General features: G+C 51.2%; 1 protein-coding gene across 1 annotated transcript in view; it reads right to left on the bottom strand.

The window, feature by feature from the left end:
* Positions 1-8,490, bottom strand: part of SNX14 (sorting nexin 14) — a 113,177-nt gene extending 104,687 nt beyond the window's left edge. Inside the window, exon 1 of the mRNA XM_075341496.1 lies at positions 8,293-8,490. Coding sequence (XP_075197611.1) covers positions 8,293-8,429 — 137 coding nt within the window. The 5' untranslated portion in view covers positions 8,430-8,490. The remainder of the gene's footprint in view (positions 1-8,292) is intronic.
* Between the last annotated feature and the right edge of the window lie 15,170 nt (positions 8,491-23,660).

The following is a 23,660-nucleotide window of genomic DNA, read 5'->3' as shown; positions in this document are numbered from 1 at the left end:
GCGCTCACAGTCACAACATCCGGAGATACCACATGCTTCTGGCCATGTGATCCTCCGTCAGGTCCTGGAAGGTCACAACAGCACAGTATCGAGGCCGAGAAGCAAGGGATATCGCCGGATGCTGTGAGTGTGTGGATGCGATGTGATGTGTGTGTGAGGTGTGTGTGAGAGTGAGTGTGAGAGTGAGTGTGAGCTGATGTGTGTGTGTGTGTGTGTGTGCGTGTGGATCTTCCGCCGCTACAGGACCTCGATGCGCTTGTAACCATGCCAACGTATCCCGTCCCCCGCTCGCACGGGAGCCCACACCACTCCCGTGCGAGCGGGGGATGGGGGATGGGGGGGGGGGGGGGGGAGTACAGTACTCACCCCCCTTAACAGCCGTGTCAGTTCGGGGAATGCGCGGGGGGGGGGGAGGGGGGGAGGGAGTACAGTACTCACCTCCGTGACAGCCCTGTCAGTTCGGGGAATGCGCGGGGGGAGGTGGGCGGGGCCAGAGCTAACGTGCGTTGCGTGAGGGGGGCGGGGCGTGGCCGAATTGCCAATGCCTGCAGGGTGCCGGGGCGAGAGGCCAATCTGTGGGGGGGGGGTGGAGGCTGGGCGAGCGGCTGGCCAATCCGTGTGGGGGCGCAGCCTGGGCGAGCGGCCAATCGGTGTGGGGGGGCGGGGCCATGGCGAGCCCAGCGCCCAATCAGCTTTGTGTCACCGTAAGGACATGTCACGGTGACACTGTCACGGTGACACAATTTTGGAGCATGACAGACAGACAGACAGACAGAATAAGGCAATTATATATATAGATGAGAGGGTGCAGCGAGGGCATTATATTGTGATGGGAGGGTGCAGCGAGGGCACTATACTGTGATGGGAGGGTGCAGCGAGGGCACTATACTGTGGTGAGAGGGTGCAGCGAGGGCATTATACTGTGATGGGAGGGTGCAGCGAGGGCATTATACTGTGATGGGAGGGTGCAGCGAGGGCATTATACTGTGGTGAGAGGGTGCAGCGAGGGCATTATACTGTGATGGGAGGGTGCAGCGAGGGCACTATACTGTGGTGAGAGGGTGCAGCGAGGGCACTATACTGTGGTGAGAGGGTGCAGCGAGGGCACTATACTGTGGTGGGAGGGTGCAGAGAGGGCATTATACTGTGGTGAGAGGGTGCAGCGAGGGCATTATACTGTGGTGAGAGGGTGCAGCGAGGGCATTATACTGTGATGAGAGGGTGCAGCGAGGGCATTATACTGTGATGGGAGGGTGCAGCGAGGGTATTATACTGTGGTGAGAGGGTGCAGCGAGGGCATTATACTGTGATGAGAGGGTGCAGCGAGGGCATTATACTGTGATGAGAGGGTGCAGCGAGGGCATTATACTGTGATGGGAGGGTGCAGCGAGGGTATTATACTGTGGTGAGAGGGTGCAGCGAGGGCATTATACTGTGGTGAGAGGGTGCAGCGAGGGCATTATACTGTGATGAGAGGGTGCAGCGAGGGCATTATACTGTGATGAGAGGGTGCAGCGAGGGTATTATACTGTGGTGGGAGGGTGCAGCGAGGGTATTATACTGTGGTGAGAGGGTGCAGCGAGGGCATTATACTGTGATGAGAGGGTGCAGCGAGGGCATTATACTGTGATGGGAGGGTGCAGCGAGGGCATTATACTGTGATGGGAGGGTGCAGCGAGGGCATTATACTGTGATGGGAGGGTGCAGCGAGGGCATTATACTGTGGTGAGAGGGTGCAGCGAGGGCTTTATACTGTGGTGGGAGGGTGCAGCGAGGGCATTATACTGAGGTGAGAGGGTGCAGCGAGGGCACTATACTGTGGTGAGAGGGTGCAGCGAGGGCAATATACTGTGGTGAGAGGGTGCAGCGAGGGTATTATACTGTGATGAGAGGGTGCAGCGAGGGCAATATACTGTGATGGGAGGGTGCAGCGAGTGTATTATACTGTGGTGAGAGGGTGCAGCGAGGGCACTATACTGAGGTGAGAGGGTGCAGCGAGGGCACTATACTGTGATGAGAGGGTGCAGCGAGGGTATTATACTATGATGAGAGGGTGCAGCGAGGGCATTATACTGTGGTGAGAGGGTGCAGCGAGGGCATTATACTGTGATGGGAGGGTGCAGCGAGGGTATTATACTATGATGAGAGGGTGCAGCGAGGGCATTATACTGTGGTGAGAGGGTGCAGCGAGGGCATTATACTGTGATGGGAGGGTGCAGCGAGGGTATTATACTGTGGTGAGAGGGTGCAGCGAGGGCATTATACTGTGGTGAGAGGGTGCAGCGAGGGCATTATACTGTGGTGAGAGGGTGCAGCGAGGGCATTATACTGTGATGGGTGGGAGGGTGCAGCGAGGGCATTATACTGTGATGGGAGGGTGCAGCGAGGGCATTATACTGTGATGGGAGGGTGCAGCGAGGGCATTATACTGTGGTGAGAGGGTGCAGCGAGGGCATTATACTGTGATGGGAGGGTGCAGCGAGGGCATTATACTGTGATGGGAGGGTGCAGCGAGGGCATTATACTGTGATGGGAGGGTGCAGCGAGGGCATTATACTGTGATGGGAGGGTGCAGCGAGGGCATTATACTGTGATGAGAGGGTGCAGCGAGGGCATTATACTGTGATGGGAGGGTGCAGCGAGGGCACTATACTGAGGTGAGAGGGTGCGAGGGCATTATACTGTGATGGGAGGGTGCAGCGAGGGCACTATACTGAGGTGAGAGGGTGCAGCGAGGGTATTATACTGTGATGGGAGGGTGCAGCGAGGGCACTATACTGAGGTGAGAGGGTGCAGTGAGGGCATTATACTGTGATGAGAGGGTGCAGCGAGGGCACTATACTGTGATGGGAGGGTGCAGCGAGGGCACTATACTGTGATGGGAGGGTGCAGCGAGGGCATTATACTGTGATGGGAGGGTGCAGCGAGGGCACTATACTGTGGTGAGAGGGTGCAGCGAGGGCACTATACTGTGATGGGAGGGTGCAGCGAGGGCACTATACTGAGGTGAGAGGGTGCAGCGAGGGCATTATACTGTGATGGGAGGGTGCAGCGAGGGCATTATACTGTGATGGGAGGGTGCAGCGAGGGCATTATACTGTGATGGGAGGGTGCAGCGAGGGCATTATACTGTGATGGGAGGGTGCAGCGAGGGCATTATACTGTGGTGAGAGGGTGCAGCGAGGGCTTTATACTGTGGTGGGAGGGTGCAGCGAGGGCATTATACTGAGGTGAGAGGGTGCAGCGAGGGCACTATACTGTGGTGAGAGGGTGCAGCAAGGCAATATACTATGGTGAGAGGGTGCAGCGAGGGTATTATACTGTGATGAGAGGGTGCAGCGAGGGCAATATACTGTGATGGGAGGGTGCAGCGAGGGTATTATACTGTGGTGAGAGGGTGCAGCGAGGGCACTATACTGAGGTGAGAGGGTGCAGCGAGGGCACTATACTGTGATGAGAGGGTGCAGCGAGGGTATTATACTATGATGAGAGGGTGCAGCGAGGGCATTATACTGTGGTGAGAGGGTGCAGCGAGGGCATTATACTGTGATGGGAGGGTGCAGCGAGGGTATTATACTATGATGAGAGGGTGCAGCGAGGGCATTATACTGTGGTGAGAGGGTGCAGCGAGGGCATTATACTGTGATGGGAGGGTGCAGCGAGGGTATTATACTGTGGTGAGAGGGTGCAGCGAGGGCATTATAATGTGGTGAGAGGGTGCAGCGAGGGTATTATACTGTGGTGAGAGGGTGCAGCGAGGGCATTATACTGTGGTGAGAGGGTGCAGCGAGGGCACTATACTGTGATGAGAGGGTGCAGCGAGGGTATTATACTGTGGTGAGAGGGTGCAGCGAGGGCATTATACTGTGGTGAGAGGGTGCAGCGAGGGCATTATACTGTGATGGGAGGGTGCAGCGAGGGTATTATACTATGATGAGAGGGTGCAGCGAAGGCATTATACTGTGGTGAGAGGGTGCAGCGAGGGCATTATACTGTGATGGGAGGGTGCAGCGAGGGTATTATACTGTGGTGAGAGGGTGCAGCGAGGGCATTATACTGTGGTGAGAGGGTGCAGCGAGGGCATTATACTGTGGTGAGAGGGTGCAGCGAGGGCATTATACTGTGGTGAGAGGGTGCAGCGAGGGCATTATACTGTGATGGGTGGGAGGGTGCAGCGAGGGCATTATACTGTGATGGGTGGGAGGGTGCAGCGAGGGCATTATACTGTGATGGGAGGGTGCAGCGAGGGCATTATACTGTGATGGGAGGGTGCAGCGAGGGCATTATACTGTGGTGAGAGGGTGCAGCGAGGGCATTATACTGTGGTGAGAGGGTGCTGCGAGGGCATTATACTGTGGTGAGAGGGTGCAGCGAGGGCATTATACTGTGATGGGAGGGTGCAGCGAGGGCATTATACTGTGATGGGAGGGTGCAGCGAGGGCATTATACTGTGGTGAGAGGGTGCAGCGAGGGCATTATACTGTGGTGAGAGGGTGCAGCGAGGGCATTATACTGTGGTGAGAGGATGCAGCGAGGGCATTATACTGTGATGGGAGGGTGCAGCGAGGGCATTATACTGTGGTGAGAGGGTGCAGCGAGGGCATTATACTGTGATGGGAGGGTGCAGCGAGGGCATTATACTGTGGTGAGAGGGTGCAGCGAGGGCATTATACTGTGATGGGAGGGTGCAGCGAGGGCATTATACTGTGATGGGAGGGTGCAGCGAGGGCATTATACTGTGATGGGAGGGTGCAGCGAGGGCATTATACTGTGGTGAGAGGGTGCAGCGAGGGCATTATACTGTGATGGGAGGGTGCAGCGAGGGCATTATACTGTGATGGGAGGGTGCAGCGAGGGCATTATACTGTGATGGGAGGGTGCAGCGAGGGCATTATACTGTGGTGAGAGGGTGCAGCGAGGGCATTATACTGTGATGGGAGCGTGCAGCGAGGGCATTATACTGTGATGGGAGGGTGCAGCGAGGGCATTATACTGTGATGGGAGGGTGCAGCGAGGGCATTATACTGTGGTGAGAGGGTGCAGCGAGGGCATTATACTGTGATGGGAGGGTGCAGCGAGGGCATTATACTGTGATGAGAGGGTGCAGCGAGGGCATTATACTGTGATGGGAGGGTGCAGCGAGGGCATTATACTGTGGTGAGAGGGTGCAGCGAGGGCATTATACTGTGATGGGAGGGTGCAGCGAGGGCATTATACTGTGATGGGAGGGTGCAGCGAGGGCATTATACTGTGATGAGAGGGTGCAGCGAGGGCATTATACTGTGATGGGAGGGTGCAGCGAGGGCACTATACTGAGGTGAGAGGGTGCAGCGAGGGCATTATACTGTGATGGGAGGGTGCAGCGAGGGCACTATACTGAGGTGAGAGGGTGCAGCGAGGGCATTATACTGTGATGAGAGGGTGCAGCGAGGGCACTATACTGTGATGGGAGGGTGCAGCGAGGGCACTATACTGAGGTGAGAGGGTGCAGCTAGGGCATTATACTGTGATGGGAGGGTGCAGCGAGGGCATTATACTGTGATGGGAGGGTGCAGCGAGGGCATTATACTGTGGTGAGAGGCTGCAGCGAGGGCATTATACTGTGGTGAGAGGGTGCAGCGAGGGCATTATACTGTGGTGAGAGGGTGCAGCGAGGGCATTATACTGTGATGGGAGGGTGCAGCGAGGGCATTATACTGTGGTGAGAGGGTGCAGCGAGGGCATTATACTGTGGTGAGAGGGTGCAGCGAGGGCATTATACTGTGATGAGAGGGTGCAGCGAGGGCATTATACTGTGGTGAGAGGGTGCAGCGAGGGCATTATACTGTGATGAGAGGGTGCAGCGAGGGCATTATACTGTGGTGAGAGGGTGCAGCGAGGGCATTATACTGTGATGAGAGGGTGCAGCGAGGGCATTATACTGTGGTGAGAGGGTGCAGCTAGGGCATTATACTGTGATGGGAGGGTGCAGCGAGGGCATTATACTGTGATGGGAGGGTGCAGCGAGGGCATTATACTGTGGTGAGAGGCTGCAGCGAGGGCATTATACTGTGGTGAGAGGGTGCAGCGAGGGCATTATACTGAGGTGAGATGGTGCAGCGAGGGCATTATACTGTGATGGGAGGGTGCAGCGAGGGCATTATACTGTGGTGAGAGGGTGCAGCGAGGGCACTATACTGTGATGGGAGGGTGCAGCGAGAGCACTATACTGAGGTGAGAGGGTGCAGCGAGGGCATTATACTGTGATGGGAGGGTGCAGCGAGGGCATTATACTGTGATGGGAGGGTGCAGCGAGGGCATTATACTGTGGTGAGAGGGTGCAGCGAGGGCATTATACTGTGATGGGAGGGTGCAGCGAGGGCATTATACTGTGATGGGAGGGTGCAGCGAGGGCATTATACTGTGATGAGAGGGTGCAGCGAGGGCATTATACTGTGATGGGAGGGTGCAGCGAGGGCACTATACTGAGGTGAGAGGGTGCAGCGAGGGCATTATACTGTGATGGGAGGGTGCAGCGAGGGCACTATACTGAGGTGAGAGGGTGCAGCGAGGGCATTATACTGTGATGAGAGGGTGCAGCGAGGGCATTATACTGTGATGGGAGGGTGCAGCGAGGGCATTATACTGTGGTGAGAGGCTGCAGCGAGGGCATTATACTGTGGTGAGAGGGTGCAGCGAGGGCATTATACTGTGGTGAGAGGGTGCAGCGAGGGCATTATACTGTGATGGGAGGGTGCAGCGAGGGCATTATACTGTGATGGGAGGGTGCAGCGAGGGCATTATACTGTGGTGAGAGGGTGCAGCGAGGGCATTATACTGTGGTGAGAGGGTGCAGCGAGGGCATTATACTGTGATGAGAGGGTGCAGCGAGGGCATTATACTGTGGTGAGAGGGTGCAGCGAGGGCATTATACTGTGATGAGAGGGTGCAGCGAGGGCATTATACTGTGGTGAGAGGGTGCAGCGAGGGTATTATACTATGATGAGAGGGTGCAGCGAGGGCATTATACTGTGGTGAGAGGGTGCAGCGAGGGCATTATACTGTGGTGAGAGGGTGCAGCGAGGGCATTATACTGTGATGGGAGGGTGCAGCGAGGGCATTATACTGTGGTGAGAGGGTGCAGCGAGGGCATTATACTGTGGTGAGAGGGTGCAGCGAGGGCATTATACTGTGATGAGAGGGTGCAGCGAGGGCATTATACTGTGGTGAGAGGGTGCAGCGAGGGCATTATACTGTGATGAGAGGGTGCAGCGAGGGCATTATACTGTGATGAGAGGGTGCAGCGAGGGCATTATACTGTGGTGAGAGGGTGCAGCTAGGGCATTATACTGTGATGGGAGGGTGCAGCGAGGGCATTATACTGTGATGGGAGGGTGCAGCGAGGGCATTATACTGTGGTGAGAGGCTGCAGCGAGGGCATTATACTGTGGTGAGAGGGTGCAGCGAGGGCATTATACTGAGGTGAGATGGTGCAGCGAGGGCATTATACTGTGATGGGAGGGTGCAGCGAGGCCATTATACTGTGGTGAGAGGGTGCAGCGAGGGCACTATACTGTGATGGGAGGGTGCAGCGAGAGCACTATACTGAGGTGAGAGGGTGCAGCGAGGGCATTATACTGTGATGGGAGGGTGCAGCGAGGGCATTATACTGTGATGGGAGGGTGCAGCGAGGGCATTATACCGTGATGGGAGGGTGCAGCGAGGGCATTATACTGTGGTGAGAGGCTGCAGCGAGGGTATTATACTGTGGTGAGAGGGTGCAGCGAGGGCATTATACCGTGATGGGAGGGTGCAGCGAGGGTATTATACTGTGGTGAGAGGGTGCAGCGAGGGCATTATACTGTGGTGGATGGGGTTGTCAGGGCACTATAATCAGGAAGGTTGCAGTGAGGGCATTATATTGTGGGTGTTGTCAGGGCATTATACTGGGGCAGGTGCACCCTGGGTATTACTGTATGGGGTGCTGTGAGGACAGTACATCACGTGTAGGGGCATCATGCTGTGGGGGAAGTATCTGGTGTGTGGTGGGCACTGTGGGGCCATGACAGCAGTACCGTACACTCGGCCTCACTAGTTGCAGTGTTTCTCTATGGTGGTAGTGAAGTGGCAGAGAGGAAAATAAACATCACTCCAGCGCGTTTCTAGCTTTCCTGAGCCTGAAATGTGTGTACAGTGCTGGGGCGGCAGAAGCTCAGAAGACGCTGCTGTGTACGGTACATATCACACAGCATCGCTGTCATGTAACACACATATGGACCCCCAGGTATAAGCCAGTCACCGAGTCCGCGTTACCTGAGGAGCAGGACGGTGGACAATGAGAGGACGATGAGGCTGAAGCAGAGCACAGGGTACTGCCGGCAGGTGTCCCGCAGGGCGCCGGTCCGCAGCCGCTGCCTCATATGCAGCCACATCCTCCAGGCCGCGGACATGACGGCTGCTCTCGGCTCCCGTCTCCTTCCTGGACTGTGACAGCTGACGTCACCGCAATGCCCCGCCCCCATAGTAACCTGCTCCGGGAGAGCCGCGGAAGTTACAGAGCGCTCAGCGCAGGGAACGGGAAGGTACAGCTGTCACCTCAGGAAGGTGGAAGGCAGAGGACGTAATCTCAGGGGAAGGGAAGGCAGAGGACGCAATCTCAGCCCTCAGCACAGGAGGAGGGAAGAGGAAGTAATCTCAGCCCTGAGCTCTGGGAAGGCAGAGGACGTAATTGCAGCACAGAGCGCAGGGGAAGGAAAAGGAAGTAATCTCAGCCGTCACCTCAGAGAAGATAGAAGGCAGAGAACGTAATCTCAGCCATCAGCTCAGGGAAGTCAAGACGTAATTTAAACCCTCAGCTCTGGGGAAGGGAAGGTAGAGGACGTAATCTCAGCCCTGAGCTCAGGAAAAAGGAGGCAGAGGACGTAATCTCAGCCCTGAGCTCAGGAAAAAGGAGGCAGAAGACGTAATCTCAGCCCTGAGCTCAGGAAAAAGGAGGCAGAGGACGTAATCTCAGCCCTGAGCTCAGGAAAAAGGAGGCAGAAGACGTAATCTCAGCCCTGAGCTCAGGAAAAAGGAGGCAGAAGACGTAATCTCAGCCCTGAGCTCAGGAAAAAGGAGGCAGAAGACGTAATCTCAGCCCTGAGCTCAGGAAAAAGGAGGCAGAAGACGTAATCTCAGCCCTGAGCTCAGGAAAAAGGAGGCAGAAGACGTAATCTCAGCCCTGAGCTCAGGAAAAAGGAGGCAGAAGACGTAATCTCAGCCCTGAGCTCAGGAAAAAGGAGGCAGAGGACGTAATCTCAGCCCTGAGCTCAGGGAAGGAAAGGCAGAAGTAGTGATGGGTAGCTCCTGAACGAGCCGGCTCTAAGAGCCGGCTCTTCATAGTGAATCATATGTGTCGGCTCCTGGCAGGGAGCCAATTGAAATGTAAACGGCTCTTTGCCAGTTCCCTTCCACAGTCAGTCCCCTCTTGCCCCGCCCCTCTCGGCCCCTCCCTCCCGGCAGTAGTCACTCTGATCTTATCCAGGAGACTGAGAATGCATGCTCCTCCTGCTGCCGCACATAGCACTGACTCACAGCCCCGCCCCCATCCAATCTGTGACAAGCAAGCAGCAGTCAGGCACTTTATTAAAGGAACACTGACATCTGGATTTAGCCTGATTATAGTTATTTACCGCCAGCTTGTAAATCCTCGCTGAGCGAGGGAGAAACAGCGGATGGAAATGTGCGTCCCTTGTTCTCTCCCATTCACTTGAATGGAAGAGAACAAATGATCCGCGATGCTGGATTGAGCATCACTGGATCGCAGGCTCGGGTGCTGCAGCGACTGTGTAAATGCACCATTAGCTAGTGCAGCTTGGAATGGTTCTGTTGTTTCTGGTGAATAACCTCCCAGCAGCCCCTGTTACATGATAGCAGTGCCAATTTGAGGGACCAACTCCATGCACAGAACTAGTCCTATACAAGGCAGTACAGCACTCTCACATCACATCCGATTCTGCATACAATTGCCAGTAGTGTTGAGCTCATTGAATTGCACTTGTTTGATTTCTGCACTTTTTTTTTATCAAACATTGTGTTTGTTAAAGTTTTTACAGCAAATAATATAAAATCTGGTTATTCTGGAAACTATTCTGTTTTATGTCATAAATTGGCACATGTGTAGATTTTTACTAAAACGTATACAATCATGGGTTAAAACATACCAGAATTGGGCTTCAAATTTAAAGCCAAAGGTAATAGGAAATGAAGAGCCGTTTTCGGAGCCAAAAGAGCCGACTCACCAAAAAATCGCATTTTACCCATCACTAGGCAGAAGACGTAATCTCAGCCCTCAAGGAAGGGAAGTCACAGGATGTAATCTCAGCCCTCAGGGAAGGCAGAAGGCTTAAACTCATCCCACAGCGCAGGGAACAGGAAAGCAGAGGACATAATCTCAGGGAAGGATGTAATCTCAGCCCTCAGCATAGGGAACAGGAAGGCAGAGGACGTAATCTCAGCCCTCAGCACAGGGAAAGGAAGACAGAAGACAAACTCAGCGCAGGAAATGGGAAGGCAGAGGACGTAATCTCAGCCCTCAGCACAGGGAACAGGAAGGCAGTGGATGTAATTTCAGGCCTCGGAAGGCATAAACTCGGCACGGGAAACCGGAAGACAGAATGTAATCTCAGCCCTCAGGGAAGGCAGAGGACGTAAACTCAGTGAAGGGACATAATCTCAGGGAAGGGACGGCAGAGAACATAATCTCACCCCTCAGCATAGGGAAAGGAAGGCAGAAGACGTAAACGCAGCCCTCAGCTCAGGGAACGGGAAAGCAGAGGACGTAATCTCAGCACAAGGAACAGGAAGGCAGGGGACGTAATTTCAGATGTCAGGGAAGGGAAGGCAGAAGACATAAATTCAGCCCTCGGCGCAGGAAACAGGAAGACAAAAAAACGTAATCTCAGCCCTCGGAAGGGAAGGCAGAGGACGTAAACTCAGGGAAGGGACATAATCCCAGGGAATTCATTTTCGCCTGGATTATTGTAATTATTTACTAATTTGTCTCCCTGTTACTAAACTCTCCCCTCTCCAATCCATTTTGAATGCCGCAGCCAGGATCATTTTCCTCTCCAAACGCTTCACCGATGCCTCTGCTCTGTGCCAGTCATTGCACTGGTTGCCTATCTGCTACAGAATCCAACATAAACTTATCCCTCTCACTCACAAAGCTCTCCACGGTTCTGCACCACCCTACATCTCCTCCCTCATCTCTATCACCCCACCCATGCCCTCCGCTCTGCTAATGACCAAAGACTGACATCCTCAACAATTCGAACCTCCCACTCCCATCTTCAAGATTTCTCACAAGCTGCGCCTATGCTCTAGAACACACTACCAAGAGAAAGACTCAGACCCCAATCAGAGGACAATGAAACTTTCACACTGCTTATCTATGAACTGCTGCAATATTTATGGCCACAACAGTTTGTCCTCTTGCCATAGTGATAGTTCTGCTTCACATAAATTTACTGCTCCATTCTATGTCCTGTTGTGTATAAATATGTGACTCTTCAGATTTTGTATTATACTGAACCTGATGAAGAGACCTGCGTAGTCTCGAAAGCTTGCTATTATTACCATCTTACCATCTTTTCAGTTAGCCATTAAAAGGTATCAACCACTGAGGACTCAGTTCTCTTAACCCCTTAACGACCCTTGACGTACTGGGTACGTCATGGTGACATGGTGCTAAACGACCCATGATGTACCCAGTATGTCATGGCGAAATCGCGGCCCCGGAGCCCCCGTGAGTGCGATTGGTGTAATGAAATAGTAGATTCGGGAAGGAGGGGACCTCTGCCTGGCCTCGGGAGGGGTGGTGCCTCCTCCCCGAACCTACAGAGGCTGTGATTGGCTGATTAACGCCGCTCAGCCAATTACAGTCACTGTAATGTTCTAGCCATTAAAAATGGCTGGAACATTGAAATCCAGCCCTGATCAGAGCAGCTGTAGCTCTGATCATTGGCTGGAGCTGGGTGATCGGTGCTTCACCCTCCCCCAGCTCTGATTGGAGAGACCACATATGAGGTATCTGCGTACTCAGGAGAAAATGCACAATACATTTTATGGTGCATTTTTTCCTGATACCCTTGTGATAAAAAAGCTACCTGGTTGAAGCAACAGTTTTGTGGTAAAAAAAAAATGTTTTTTCTTTTCACGGCTCAATGTTATAAACGTCTGTGAAGCCCCCAGGGGTTCAAAGTGCACATAAAACATCTAGAAAAATTATTTGAGGGCTCTAGTTTCCAAAATGGGGTTACTTGTGGGGGAGCTCCATTGTTTAGGCACCTCAGGAGGTCTTCAAACCCGACATGGCGTCCGCTAATGAGTGCAGGTAATTTTGCCCTCAAAAATTCAAATGGCGCACCTTGCCTTCCGAGCCCTGTCATGTGCCCAAATATTTGATTTCCACCACATATGAGGTATCTGCGTACTCAGGAGAAAATGCACGATACATTTTATGACCTCCTTTTGAAAAAGCACGCTGTGAAACAGCTGTCAAGGAGGCTCTCCTTGCCTCCGCAGCCAGCCCTGTATACACGCCACCAGGTATTGTAATTCGATCTTGCCTCTATCACATGTTGATTCTCTTTGCTTGTGCAGCTCCCCAGGCTTCGATAATTAGTATGCATACTCATGCTGGGAACCACTGGTTACTTTGATCCTTGCCTGTGGATCTGTGCAGAGTCTGAGTCAATCCCTTAATTGTTGCTGCTGCAGTGAATCCCTGGGGTGTATTATATTGTTGTACTCTGCTTATATGCAGAAACTATAATACTGCTACTTTTTCCTCCCTTTTCATGTGGGTTGTCACTCCACTGCAACTTTATACTATTACTAGTGATGAGCGAGTATGCTTGTTACTACTCGGTACTCGCACGAGTATCACTGTACTCGGGCTACTCGGCGGGGACCGAGTAATCTCGCGATACTCGTGCTGTACTCGTGGTCTTCATCCCTGCATGTTGGCGCTCTTTTGAGAGCCAGCCCTCATGCAGGGATTGGTTGGCAGACCACTGCAATGCCACAGCCCTGTTAGTTGTGGAATTGCAGTGATTGGCCGGCCTGCACAGCGTGACCGAGCCTTTATACCGGCGGGCGTGCTGTGCTCTGCACACAGCCATCTCATATTCCAGGCTTTCCACGCCCACAGGCGCCTATGATTGGTTGCAGTGAGACACGCCCCCACGCTAAGTGACAGGTGTCTCACTGCACCCAATCACAGCAGCCGGTGGGCGTGTCTATACTGTGCAGTAAAATAAATAAATAATTAAAAAAAACCGGCGTGCGGTCCCCCCAATTTTAATACCAGCCAGATAAAGCCATACAGCTGAAGGCTGGTATTCTCAGGATGGGGAGCCCCACGTTATGGGGAGCCCCCCACCCTAACAATATCAGTCAGCAGCCGCCCAGAATTGCCACATACATTAGATGCGACAGTTCTGGGACTGTACCCGGCTCTTCCCGATTTACCCTAGTGTGTTGGCAAATCGGGGTAATAAGGAGTTAATGGAAGCCCATAGCTGCCACTAAATCCTAGATTAATCATGTCAGGCGTCTCCCCGAGATTCCTTCCATGATTAATCTGTAAATTACAGTTAAAAAACACACACACCCGAAAAATCCTTTATTAGAAATAAAAAACACTAACAAAGTCCCTCATCACCAATTTATTAACCCCGACAAACCCTCCATGTCCGGCGTACTCCACAGTCCTCCAGCGTCGCATCCAGGTGACAGGAGCTGCAGAATACACCGCTGCTCCGGTCAGCTTCACACAGCAACTGAGGTGAGTAGCGCGATCAGCTGCTGTCAGTCAGGTAACTCACGGCCACCGCTGGATCCAGCGGTGCCGCGATTAACCTCAGTGACAGCAGCTGATCGCTATACTCACCTCAATTGCTGCATGGAGCTGACCGGAGCGGCGGTGAGTAGCGCGATCAGCTGAGCTGTCACTGAGGTTACCCGTGGCCACCGCTGCATCCACCGCTGGATCCAGGTAACCTCAGTGACAGCTCAGCTGATCGCTATACTCACCTCAGTTGCTGTGTGAAGCTGACCGGAGTGGCGGTGTATTCTGCAGCTCCTGTCACCTTCATGCAGCACAGCTGGACGCGACGCTGGAGGACTGTGGAGTACGCCGGACATGGAGGGTTTGTCGGGGTTAATAAATTGGTGATGAGGGACTTTGTTAGTGTTTTTTATTTCTAAAAAAGGATTTTTCGGGTGTGTGTGTTTTTTAACTGTAATTTACAGATTAATCATGGAAGGAATCTCGGGGAGACGCCTGACATGATTAATCTAGGATTTAGTGGCAGCTATGGGCTGCCATTAACTCCTTATTACCCCGATTTGCCAACGCACTAGGGTAAATCGGGAAGAGCCGGGTACAGTCCCAGAACTGTCGCATCTAATGTATGGGCAATTCTGGGCGGCTGCTGACTGATATTGTTAGGCTGGGGGGCTCCCCATAACGTGGAGCTCCCCATCCTGAGAATACCAGCCTTCAGCCGTATGGCTTTATCTGGCTGGTATTAAAATTGGGGGGACCGCACGCCGTTTTTTTAAATTATTTAATTATTTATTTCACTGCACAGTATACACACACACACACCGGCTGCTGTGTTTGGGTGCAGTGAGACACCTGTCACTCAGCGTGGGGGTGTGTCTCACTGCAACCAATCACAGGCGCAGGAAAGCAGGGAATACGAGATTGTTTAATCTCTGGCTTTTTCAAAAGAGGAAAAGCCACCGGAGTTTAGTGAACACAGCTGTGCAGTGATCGGGGAACGGTAAGTAAGAGAGAGGGGGGAGAATGACCGACAGACTGTGAGAGGGGGACAGACAAGACAGAGAGACCGACAGAGCGAGACCGACCGACGGGAGATAGAATGAAAAAAAAAATGACCGACATCGCTAGTAAAAAGCACAAAACGTGCGTTTTGGACATCGGAGTGCCACACAATGTTTTACGTAAAATCTTTCATGTATTAATCTCAAAAAGTAACATACACCAGCTCTATCTCACTATTGAGTATGTGCCCTTAACATTTCCGCCATGAAAATTCATTTTGGTGTCATTTTGGAAGGTTTTCTGGTGAGTCCGTAAAAATGGCGTAAAACGCGGACAAAATTGTTCACAGCTGTCACTTTTGAGTGATAAATGCTTCAAGGGGTCTTCCCCATGCTGTTGCCATGTCATTTGAGCACTCTTCTGAGACTTTTGTGACATTTTTAGGGTTTCTACATGCTGCCGGGGGTCATTTCAGAAAAATACTCGGGTCTCCCATAGGATAACATTGGGCTCGGTGCTCGGGCCGAGTACACGAGTATCTTGGGATGCTCGGCCCGAGCCTCGCGCACCCGAGCTTTTTAGTACTCGCTCATCACTAACTATTACATCTTTTATGAATATGGTGGCATATTAAACTTTTACCCTTTTATAACAATTGGCTGGCTCTGTGAGGCAAGTGATCGCTCCCACATGACCATCCTTGCATTCTCAAATAACTGTTAGACGTATCCCATGACTTGATTTTGTAGTACAATATTAATACTCGATTTTAATCAATAAAATGTACTTTTCTAAACTTAAGTGTTGTCTCATCTCCTTTTCTTCTCCGGTTGCACATACTTCATGGAGTAGGCTCTTACCCTAGGGGGCACCATTGAGTGGCTCCCCTAGGTGTGATATATACTAGTGATGGGCAGTCCGGCTCTTCTTGGTGATCCAGTTCCCATGGCTCCGCTCACCAAAAAGAGCCGGATCTTTCAGATCGTTCTCGGCTCCTTATTAAATATGTGTTCACCCCAGGTGAACACATATTTAAGATCATAGTAACGCCGCCAAAGCCCCGCCCACCCACTGCTAAACTCCGCCCACTTATAAGTGACCAATTAGATTCTTGAGTAGGCGGAGCCCAGTCGTGGGTGGGCGGGGCTCCAGTGGTGAAAAGAGCCGTTTAGCAATTTTAGTGGCTCACACTAGTGATCCGGCTCCTGTCAGTCACAGCAGGGAGCCGGATCTTTGTGTCGGATCGTTCCGATCACTAATCACTAACACATCACTAATATATACATTATGGCTAACTTTTTGTATCTAACGATACATTTTATGATGCATTTTTCCTGACACCCTTGTGAAAATGCTAAATTTTATAGCTAAAGTAACATTTTTGTGTAAAAAAAGTAAAATTTTAATTTTTCCTTCTACATTGCTTTGGCTGCTGTGAAGCTCCTAAAGGGTTAATAAACTTCTTGGATGTGGTTTTGAGCAGTGTGAGGGGTGCAGATTTTAGAATGGGGTCACTTTTGGGTATTTCCTTTCACCTAGGTTTCTCAAATCACTCCAAATGTGATGTGGCACCTAAAAAAATTTTTTTGTAAATTTTGTTGGAAAAATTAGAAATTGCTGATGAACTTTGAACCCTTCTAACTTCATAATGGAATTTTTTTTTTTCAAAATTGCGCTGGTGTAAAGTAGACATGTGGGAAATGTTATTTAGTAACTATTTTGTGTGACATATCTCTCAGATTTATGGGCATAAAATTTCAAATTTTGAAAATTGCAAAATTTTCAAAATTTTCGCCAAATTTCCGAAATTTTCACAAATAAACGCAAAACATATCAGCCTAAATTTACCACTGACATGAAGTACAATATGTCACGAAAAAACAATGTCAGAATCGCCAGGATCCGTTGAAGCGTTCCAGAGTTATAACCTGTCAAAGTGACACTGGTCAGAATTGCAAAAAATGGCCGGGTCTTTAAAGGGAACCTGTCATCAGAAATTTAGCTATAAAGCTAAAAGTTCCCCCCCTCTGCAGCTCCTGGGCTGCATTCTAGGAAGCTTCCTATAGATTTTGTGTCACCTTTTATCCCAAAATAAACACTTTATAAACTGGTACCTTTTCGTATGTAAATTTCTTAATTTTCCATGTGGGCGGGCTGTCTGATGTACGTTGCTGTTCCTCCATCATATTGACGCCGCCCCCGAACGCTGAATTTGAAAGTTCAGGACACCGCCCCTGGGTGCCCGTGGTCCAGCGCATGCGCTGTTCCACTGTAGCGGTGCCGTGCACTGTGTGCACGTGCGACCGCTGTGACGCTTTGCGCGGGCACGAGGTTATGGGCGGCGCTGTTAGTGTCATCAGTAAGTGCCGCCCATAACCTCGTGACCGCACTTTCCCCTATTACTCCAGCGTTATGCGCAAGCGCTGGAGGAATGATGCCCGGACGTCCCCTCCTTCCCATCATGCTCAGCACGAGGTCACGAGGTTATGGGCGGCACTTACTGATGACACTAACAGCGCCGCCCATAACCTCGTGACCGCACTTTCACCTATTCCTCCAGCGTTATGCGCAAGCGCTGGAGGAATGATGCCCGGACGTCCCCTCCTTCCCATCATGCTCAGCACGAGGTTATGGGCGGCACTTACTGATGACACTAACAGCGCCGCCCATAACCTCGTGCCCGCGCAAAGCGTCACAGCGGTCGCACGTGCACACAGTGCACGGCACCGCTACAGTGGAACAGCGCATGCGCTGGACCACGGGCACCCAGGGGCGGTGTCCTGAACTTTCAAATTCAGCGTTCGGGGGCGGCGTCAATATGAGGAGGAACAGCAACGTACATCAGACAGCCCGCCCACATGGAAAATTAAGAAATTTACATACGAAAAGGTACCAGTTTATAAAGTGTTTATTTTGGGATAAAAGGTGACACAAAATCTATAGGAAGCTTCCTAGAATGCAGCCCAGGAGCTGCAGAGGGGGGAACTTTTAGCTTTATAGCTAAATTTCTGATGACAGGTTCCCTTTAAGGTGAAAACAGGCTGGGGGCTGAAGGGATTAAACAACTTTTTTTTTTTTTAATTTACTTCCAATTCTTGTCCCCTGTATTTTCTGATTCCATTTCTCGTTGTGTACTTTTTTTACACTCTGTACCTGTATAAATTCTGGCTGGTCCACCCAGCTGGTTTTGAATCCCCTATTAAATTGATGGCTGGACCATATATGACAAGCTTTTCTCCCCTCCCGCCACCTTCCCCAGTCACCTTTTGTGCCTCCCCTATTTCCTCATTGACTGTAAGCTTTCGAGCAGGGCCTTCACTCCTCTTGGTATCTTAATTTTATTATTTTGTAATGTCTCATGTTGTCTGTACACAGGGGCGGACTGGCGCCCACCAGGAGGTCGGGAGAACCCCCGGTGGGCCCCTGCTATTGATGGCCATGCCCCCTAGGCCCCGCCCCCCAACCCCCCTGGGCCCCTATGGATATGTGTGAGAGGCCCTCCCCCGGCGGGTAATTTCACTAATCATATCGGCACATTGCTGATATGATTAGTGACAATCCCATTCCCTCTGCAGTGGCAAGCAGGGACAGCGATCTCCCTGCTCTGCCTGCTGTCACTGCCGCGCGGCTCTGACTCATCTGCACAGCCAGCGACACTGCAGGAGGAGGCAGTCTCAGAGTGATGACTGCTTCCTTTCTGTGCAGGTGCTGGCAGCATCGCGCTGCAGAGGATGGACCCGGCATCGCCCCAGACCAGGCTGCAGGAGCAGCAGCACGTGAGTATAGAAGGCGGGGTTCCCGGGGGAGGGGGGGTGCGGAGGCCTGGGGAGTGAGCAGGGGCCCCGGGGGGGGGGGGGGGGGTGCGGGGGCCCAGGTGGGGTGTACGGGGGCCCAGGGGGGCAAGCCCGAGGGGGGAGGGGAGGTTGGGCATGTGGAGACTGTGGGCAATCAGATCAGTAACATTAACCCTTATTCCATCGAAATGTCTGCACAGTCAGGGGTGGGATTCAGCCGGTTCTGGAGAACCGGTTGTTAAAATAGCAGCCGGTTACCAGAACCGGGAAGAAACAGCTCCAGCGATCCGGTTCCCTGTATTCATTTGTGTTGATGTCTCTTTAAGACACTGACACAAATGAATCCCTGTACCTCTGTATGCGCCGCACTTCCGGGTTCAGTGGACCCTGACCCGGCGTGCAGCGACGTGCTGACGCTGCAGAGGCCACAGCAGTGTGAGGAGGTAGCTCCTCCTCCTGCCGTCTGTCAGCGTCAGGCCCTGTGCGCACTAGACGTTTTTCCTGCGTTTTAGCAGCGTTTTTACCGCGTTTTTTTGCAGAAAACTATGTAACATTGCTTCCCCAGCAATGTCTATGGGTTTTCAGAAGTGCTGTCCTCCCACAGCGCTTTTTTGTAGCTGCGTTTTTGTGGTGACCACAAAAACGCAGCATGTCAATTATTTCTGCGTTTTTCACTGCGTTTTCCACCCATTGAGTTCAATGAGATGTTAAAAAATGCAATGAAAACCGTAAATTGCAAATATAGCTGCGTTTCTATGACTAAAAACGCGGCTCTAAACGCAAGGGGTGGGTAGTACAGTGACGTGTACAGGAAGAGGATTTCTTCTGTTGGTAAACACAGAAGTGTGAATCCTCCCGGTACCGGCACCGCCGCTTCCATCCCCCATCCGGCGCCATGTCCGCTCCCGTGCGGCGCCATGTACGGGCAGGAGATGGAAGCAGCTGCGAAGTCAAAAGTGAACAGGAGAGAAAAAAATGTCATACTCGCCTGTCTGCAGCCTCCCGGTACCGCCACCTCTGCTCCGGGTGTGTGCAGACGGCCGGGACACCTCCGATAGCTGCAGGACCTGGCGCTGATCACCTGATGGAATCAGCTGACAGTGACAGTGGTGACGCCAGCTTTTTACTACCCGGCCGGCTAAACTATCAGCTGATGCCGTCAGGAGACTTCATCAGATGATTACCGCCGGGTCCTGCATTGATCGGTCTGACAGGAGTCTGCACTAAAGTGTGTATTTTTTATTTTTTTTTGCACTGATGCATCAGCTGATTGTATAAACGGCTTTTATACAATCAGCTGATGTGTCATGGAATTCACATCTTTGATCCTGACACATCATCAGATCGCTTAGCCTTCCAGCAAACCGATCAGATGATATTGGATCCGGATTGGACAGCGCGGGACCCTTGACCCAGGATTACTGCGGAGGAGGGGGGTTCTTTATTTCAATAAAGATGGAGTCACTAATTGTGTTGTGTTTTATTTCTAATAAAAATATTTTTCTGTGTGTTGTGTTTTTTTTTTATCTTTACTAGAAATTCATGGTGGCCATGTCTAATATTGGCGTGACATCATGAATTATGGGCTTAGGGCCACTTGATAATATACAGCTAGCCCTAACCCCATTATTACCCAGCGAGCCACCCGACATCAGGGCAGCTGGAAGAGGTGGATACAGCGCCAGAAGATGGCGCTTCTATGAAAGCGCCATTTTCTGGGGTGGCTGCGGACTGCAATTCGCAGAGGGGGTGCCCAGAAAGCTTGGGCACCCTGCACTGCGGATTCCAATCCCCAGCCGCCTAGTTGTACCTGGCTGGACTCAAAAATTGGGCGAAGCCCACGTCATTTTTTTTTTAATTATTTAATGAAATTCATGAAATAAAAAAAAAGGGCTTCTCTATATTTTTGGTTCCCAGCCGAGTACAAATAGGCAGCTGGGGGTTGGGGGCAGCCCATAGCTGCCTGCTGTACCTGGCTAGCATACAAAAATATGGTGAAGCCCACGTCATTTTTTTTGGAGGGCAAAAAACTCCAGCATACAGTCCTGGATGGAGCATGCTGAGCCTTGTGGTTCTGCAGCTGCTGTCTGCTCTCCTGCATACACTAGTGGAGAATGAAGAACATATTGAAGAAGGAAATTACATCAGACCTTTTTTTCCAACAATCTTTAATGGCATTGTTCACTGATAAAAATACGCATAAAAAAGCAGTGAGCAAAAACGCAGCCAAAAACGCGGTAAAAACGCATCGCGTTTTTGTGCCTTTTTTGCGCAGAAAAAATGCAGTGTGGAAAAAAACACCTAGTGCGCACATACCCTTAGTGTGCAGAGAGCCACGGAGGACGGAAGACAGAGGAGAGGCCACCGGTGCTTGGAGCAGGTAAGCGCTCAGAGAGCCGAAGATGCAGGGAGAGGAGCCACATAAGATGGCAGTTATATGTGGCTGTATGGGGAGAGGAGCCACATTAAGATGGCAGACATATGTGACAATGGTGAGAGGCCACATAAGATGGCAGCTATATGTGGCTATATGGGGAGAGGGACCACATTAACATGGCAGCTATATGTGGCTATATGGGGAGAGGGGCCACATAAGATGGCAGCTATAAGTGGCTATAGAGCGGGAGAGGAGCCGCATTAAGATGGCAGCTAAATGGAGAGAGGGGCCACATAAGATCGGAGCTATATGGGAAAAGGAGCACATGGGATGTGATCTGCTGGGGAAAGAGGCCATAATGGGATGGGATCTGCTGGGGAAAGAGGCCATAATGGGATGGGATCTGCAGTGGGAAAGAGGCCATAATGGGATGGGATCTGCTGGGGAAAGAGGCCATAATGGGATGGGATCTGCTGGGAAAAGAGGCCATAATGGGATGGGATCTGCAGGGGAAAGAGGCCATAATGGGATGAGATCTGTATGGGGAAGGTCATCCATTCCAATTTTAGCAGGGCTCCTTTAGTAATAATTTTTAAAAACTGTAGAAAAATCATTTAATACAATATGACTGACAGTGAATGGAACAACTGATGCTGGACAGGAGAGTGACGGTAGAGGAGGGGAAGGAGATTTTACTTTAAATTACTTGTATTTTTTGGATGAGGAAATTGCGTGAAAATGGGTGTGGCTAACAGAATGGGTGTGGTTACAGAATGGGTGTGGTTTTCAAATGGGCAGGGTTTACAGAGAACCTGTTGTTAAAAATTTGAATCCCACCCCTGCTATATACAGTACGGTAACTGCATGGTGCTGGTGGCCCCCAAGATTGATTTTTCCTGGTGGGCCCCAGGTACTCCAGTCCGCCGCTGTCTGTACAGGTCTCCTCTGAATTGTAAAGCGCTGCGGAATTGTTGGCGCTATAGAAATAAAAAAATATTATTAGTATTATTATGGAAGGGAAGGCAGAATACGTAAACTCAGCCCTCAGCGCAGGGAACGGGAAGGCAGAGGATGCAATCTCAGAGCAGGGAAGGCAAAGGATGTCCTCTCAGGCCTCAGCACATGGAATGGGAATGCAGGGAACAGGAAGGCAGAGGACATAATCTCTGCTGTCACCTCAGGGAAGGGAAAGTAGAGGACATAATCTCAGCTATCAGGGAAGGCAGAGATGCAGCCTGTCTCTTCCGGCTTTCAAGTCTTTTCTATCTCTTTAGCAGAGTGAGGGTTTATTTTTGTGGGACCAAGCGTAATTTTAAATAGTACCATTTTTGGCCACAATACTGCACCGAATAACTATTACTAAAGAGAACCTGTCACTATTTTTCATGTGTGAACTAAGACTATCACCAGCGCCTGCATTCCATAAAGGTGTAAATTATTCCGACTCCCCGTTTTATGTTTTTCCACGCTGTATGTAAATTCGGACAACCTGATCCAATGGACGTCCTTGCTGTGACGTCTAACCTCCCTCTCCGCCGCTGATTGCTGTCCTGCATCATCCATACAGCTGGGGGAAATCTGGCGCCTGCATGTACACCTCATCGTCTAGCGCATTCACACTTTGTACTGCTCTACTGTAGGCAAAGCCTAAAACATAACCGCATGAGCGAGCTGGCTATGTGTCTGCACATGTGCCAGATTTTCCACACCTATGTGGATGATTACGTAGATGACAGACAAAATCTTATGCCTGTTCAGGGAAATTGCTGACTCGTGCATTCGCAGTTATGTTTTAGGCTCTGCCCGCAGTAGGGCAGAGCAAAGTGTAAATGCGCGAGATGACTATGTGTATGAACAGGTACCAAATTTTCCCCCGCTTATGTGAATGACGCAGAACGCACATAAAAGGAAAAGGACAGCAAGGACGCCCATTGGACCGCGCCGTCCAGACTTATAGACAGCACTGGAGAATATGATAGGGTTTTTGGGGGAGTATACAGGGGTATTTAGGGAATAATATACACCTTTAGGCCGATTTCAGACTTCCGTGTTTCAGGTACGTGTGACATCCGTTTTTAACACGAATGCCACACATATCCATGTTATTCTATGTTGTTACATGGACCGTGTGGCCCCGCATGCACACAAAGAGACATGTCCGTTTTTTCTCTGGCAGCACAGGTGTCACACGGATCGCACATTCATGTGATCCGTGTGACACATACTGGAAAAAACACGGGTCTTTTAAATAAAAAGATTTTCTATATTCACCTGTATCTCTTCAGCTCTACTGCATCCCGCTTCTGACCGCCGCTCATTATATTTATTGATTATTTACTGCACTGATGAGTTGGAAGTTGGAGCATTGCGGGGACAGCGCCGAGCACAGCACCGCCAAGGACAGCATCGCGGGGACAGGCGAGTCGAGACCTTCTCGACGTCACTGCACATACACTGCTAGCTGGATACTCACCTGTCCCCACGATGCTGTCCTCGGCAGTGCTGTACCCAGTGCTGTTCCCGCGATGCTCCGGCTTTCAGCTCCTCAGTGCAGTGAATAATCAATGAATATAATGAGCGACAGTCAGAAGCAGGAGGCAGCAGAGCCGAAGAAAACAGCGTTGGATACAGGTGAAAATAGAAAATCTTTTTATTTAAAAGATGTGTTTTCTCAGAT

The sequence above is a fragment of the Anomaloglossus baeobatrachus genome, chromosome 3 (assembly GCF_048569485.1).
Source record: "Anomaloglossus baeobatrachus isolate aAnoBae1 chromosome 3, aAnoBae1.hap1, whole genome shotgun sequence".
Classification (NCBI taxonomy): domain Eukaryota; kingdom Metazoa; phylum Chordata; class Amphibia; order Anura; family Aromobatidae; genus Anomaloglossus; species Anomaloglossus baeobatrachus.
This window is presented reverse-complemented; position numbering and strand designations above follow the sequence as displayed.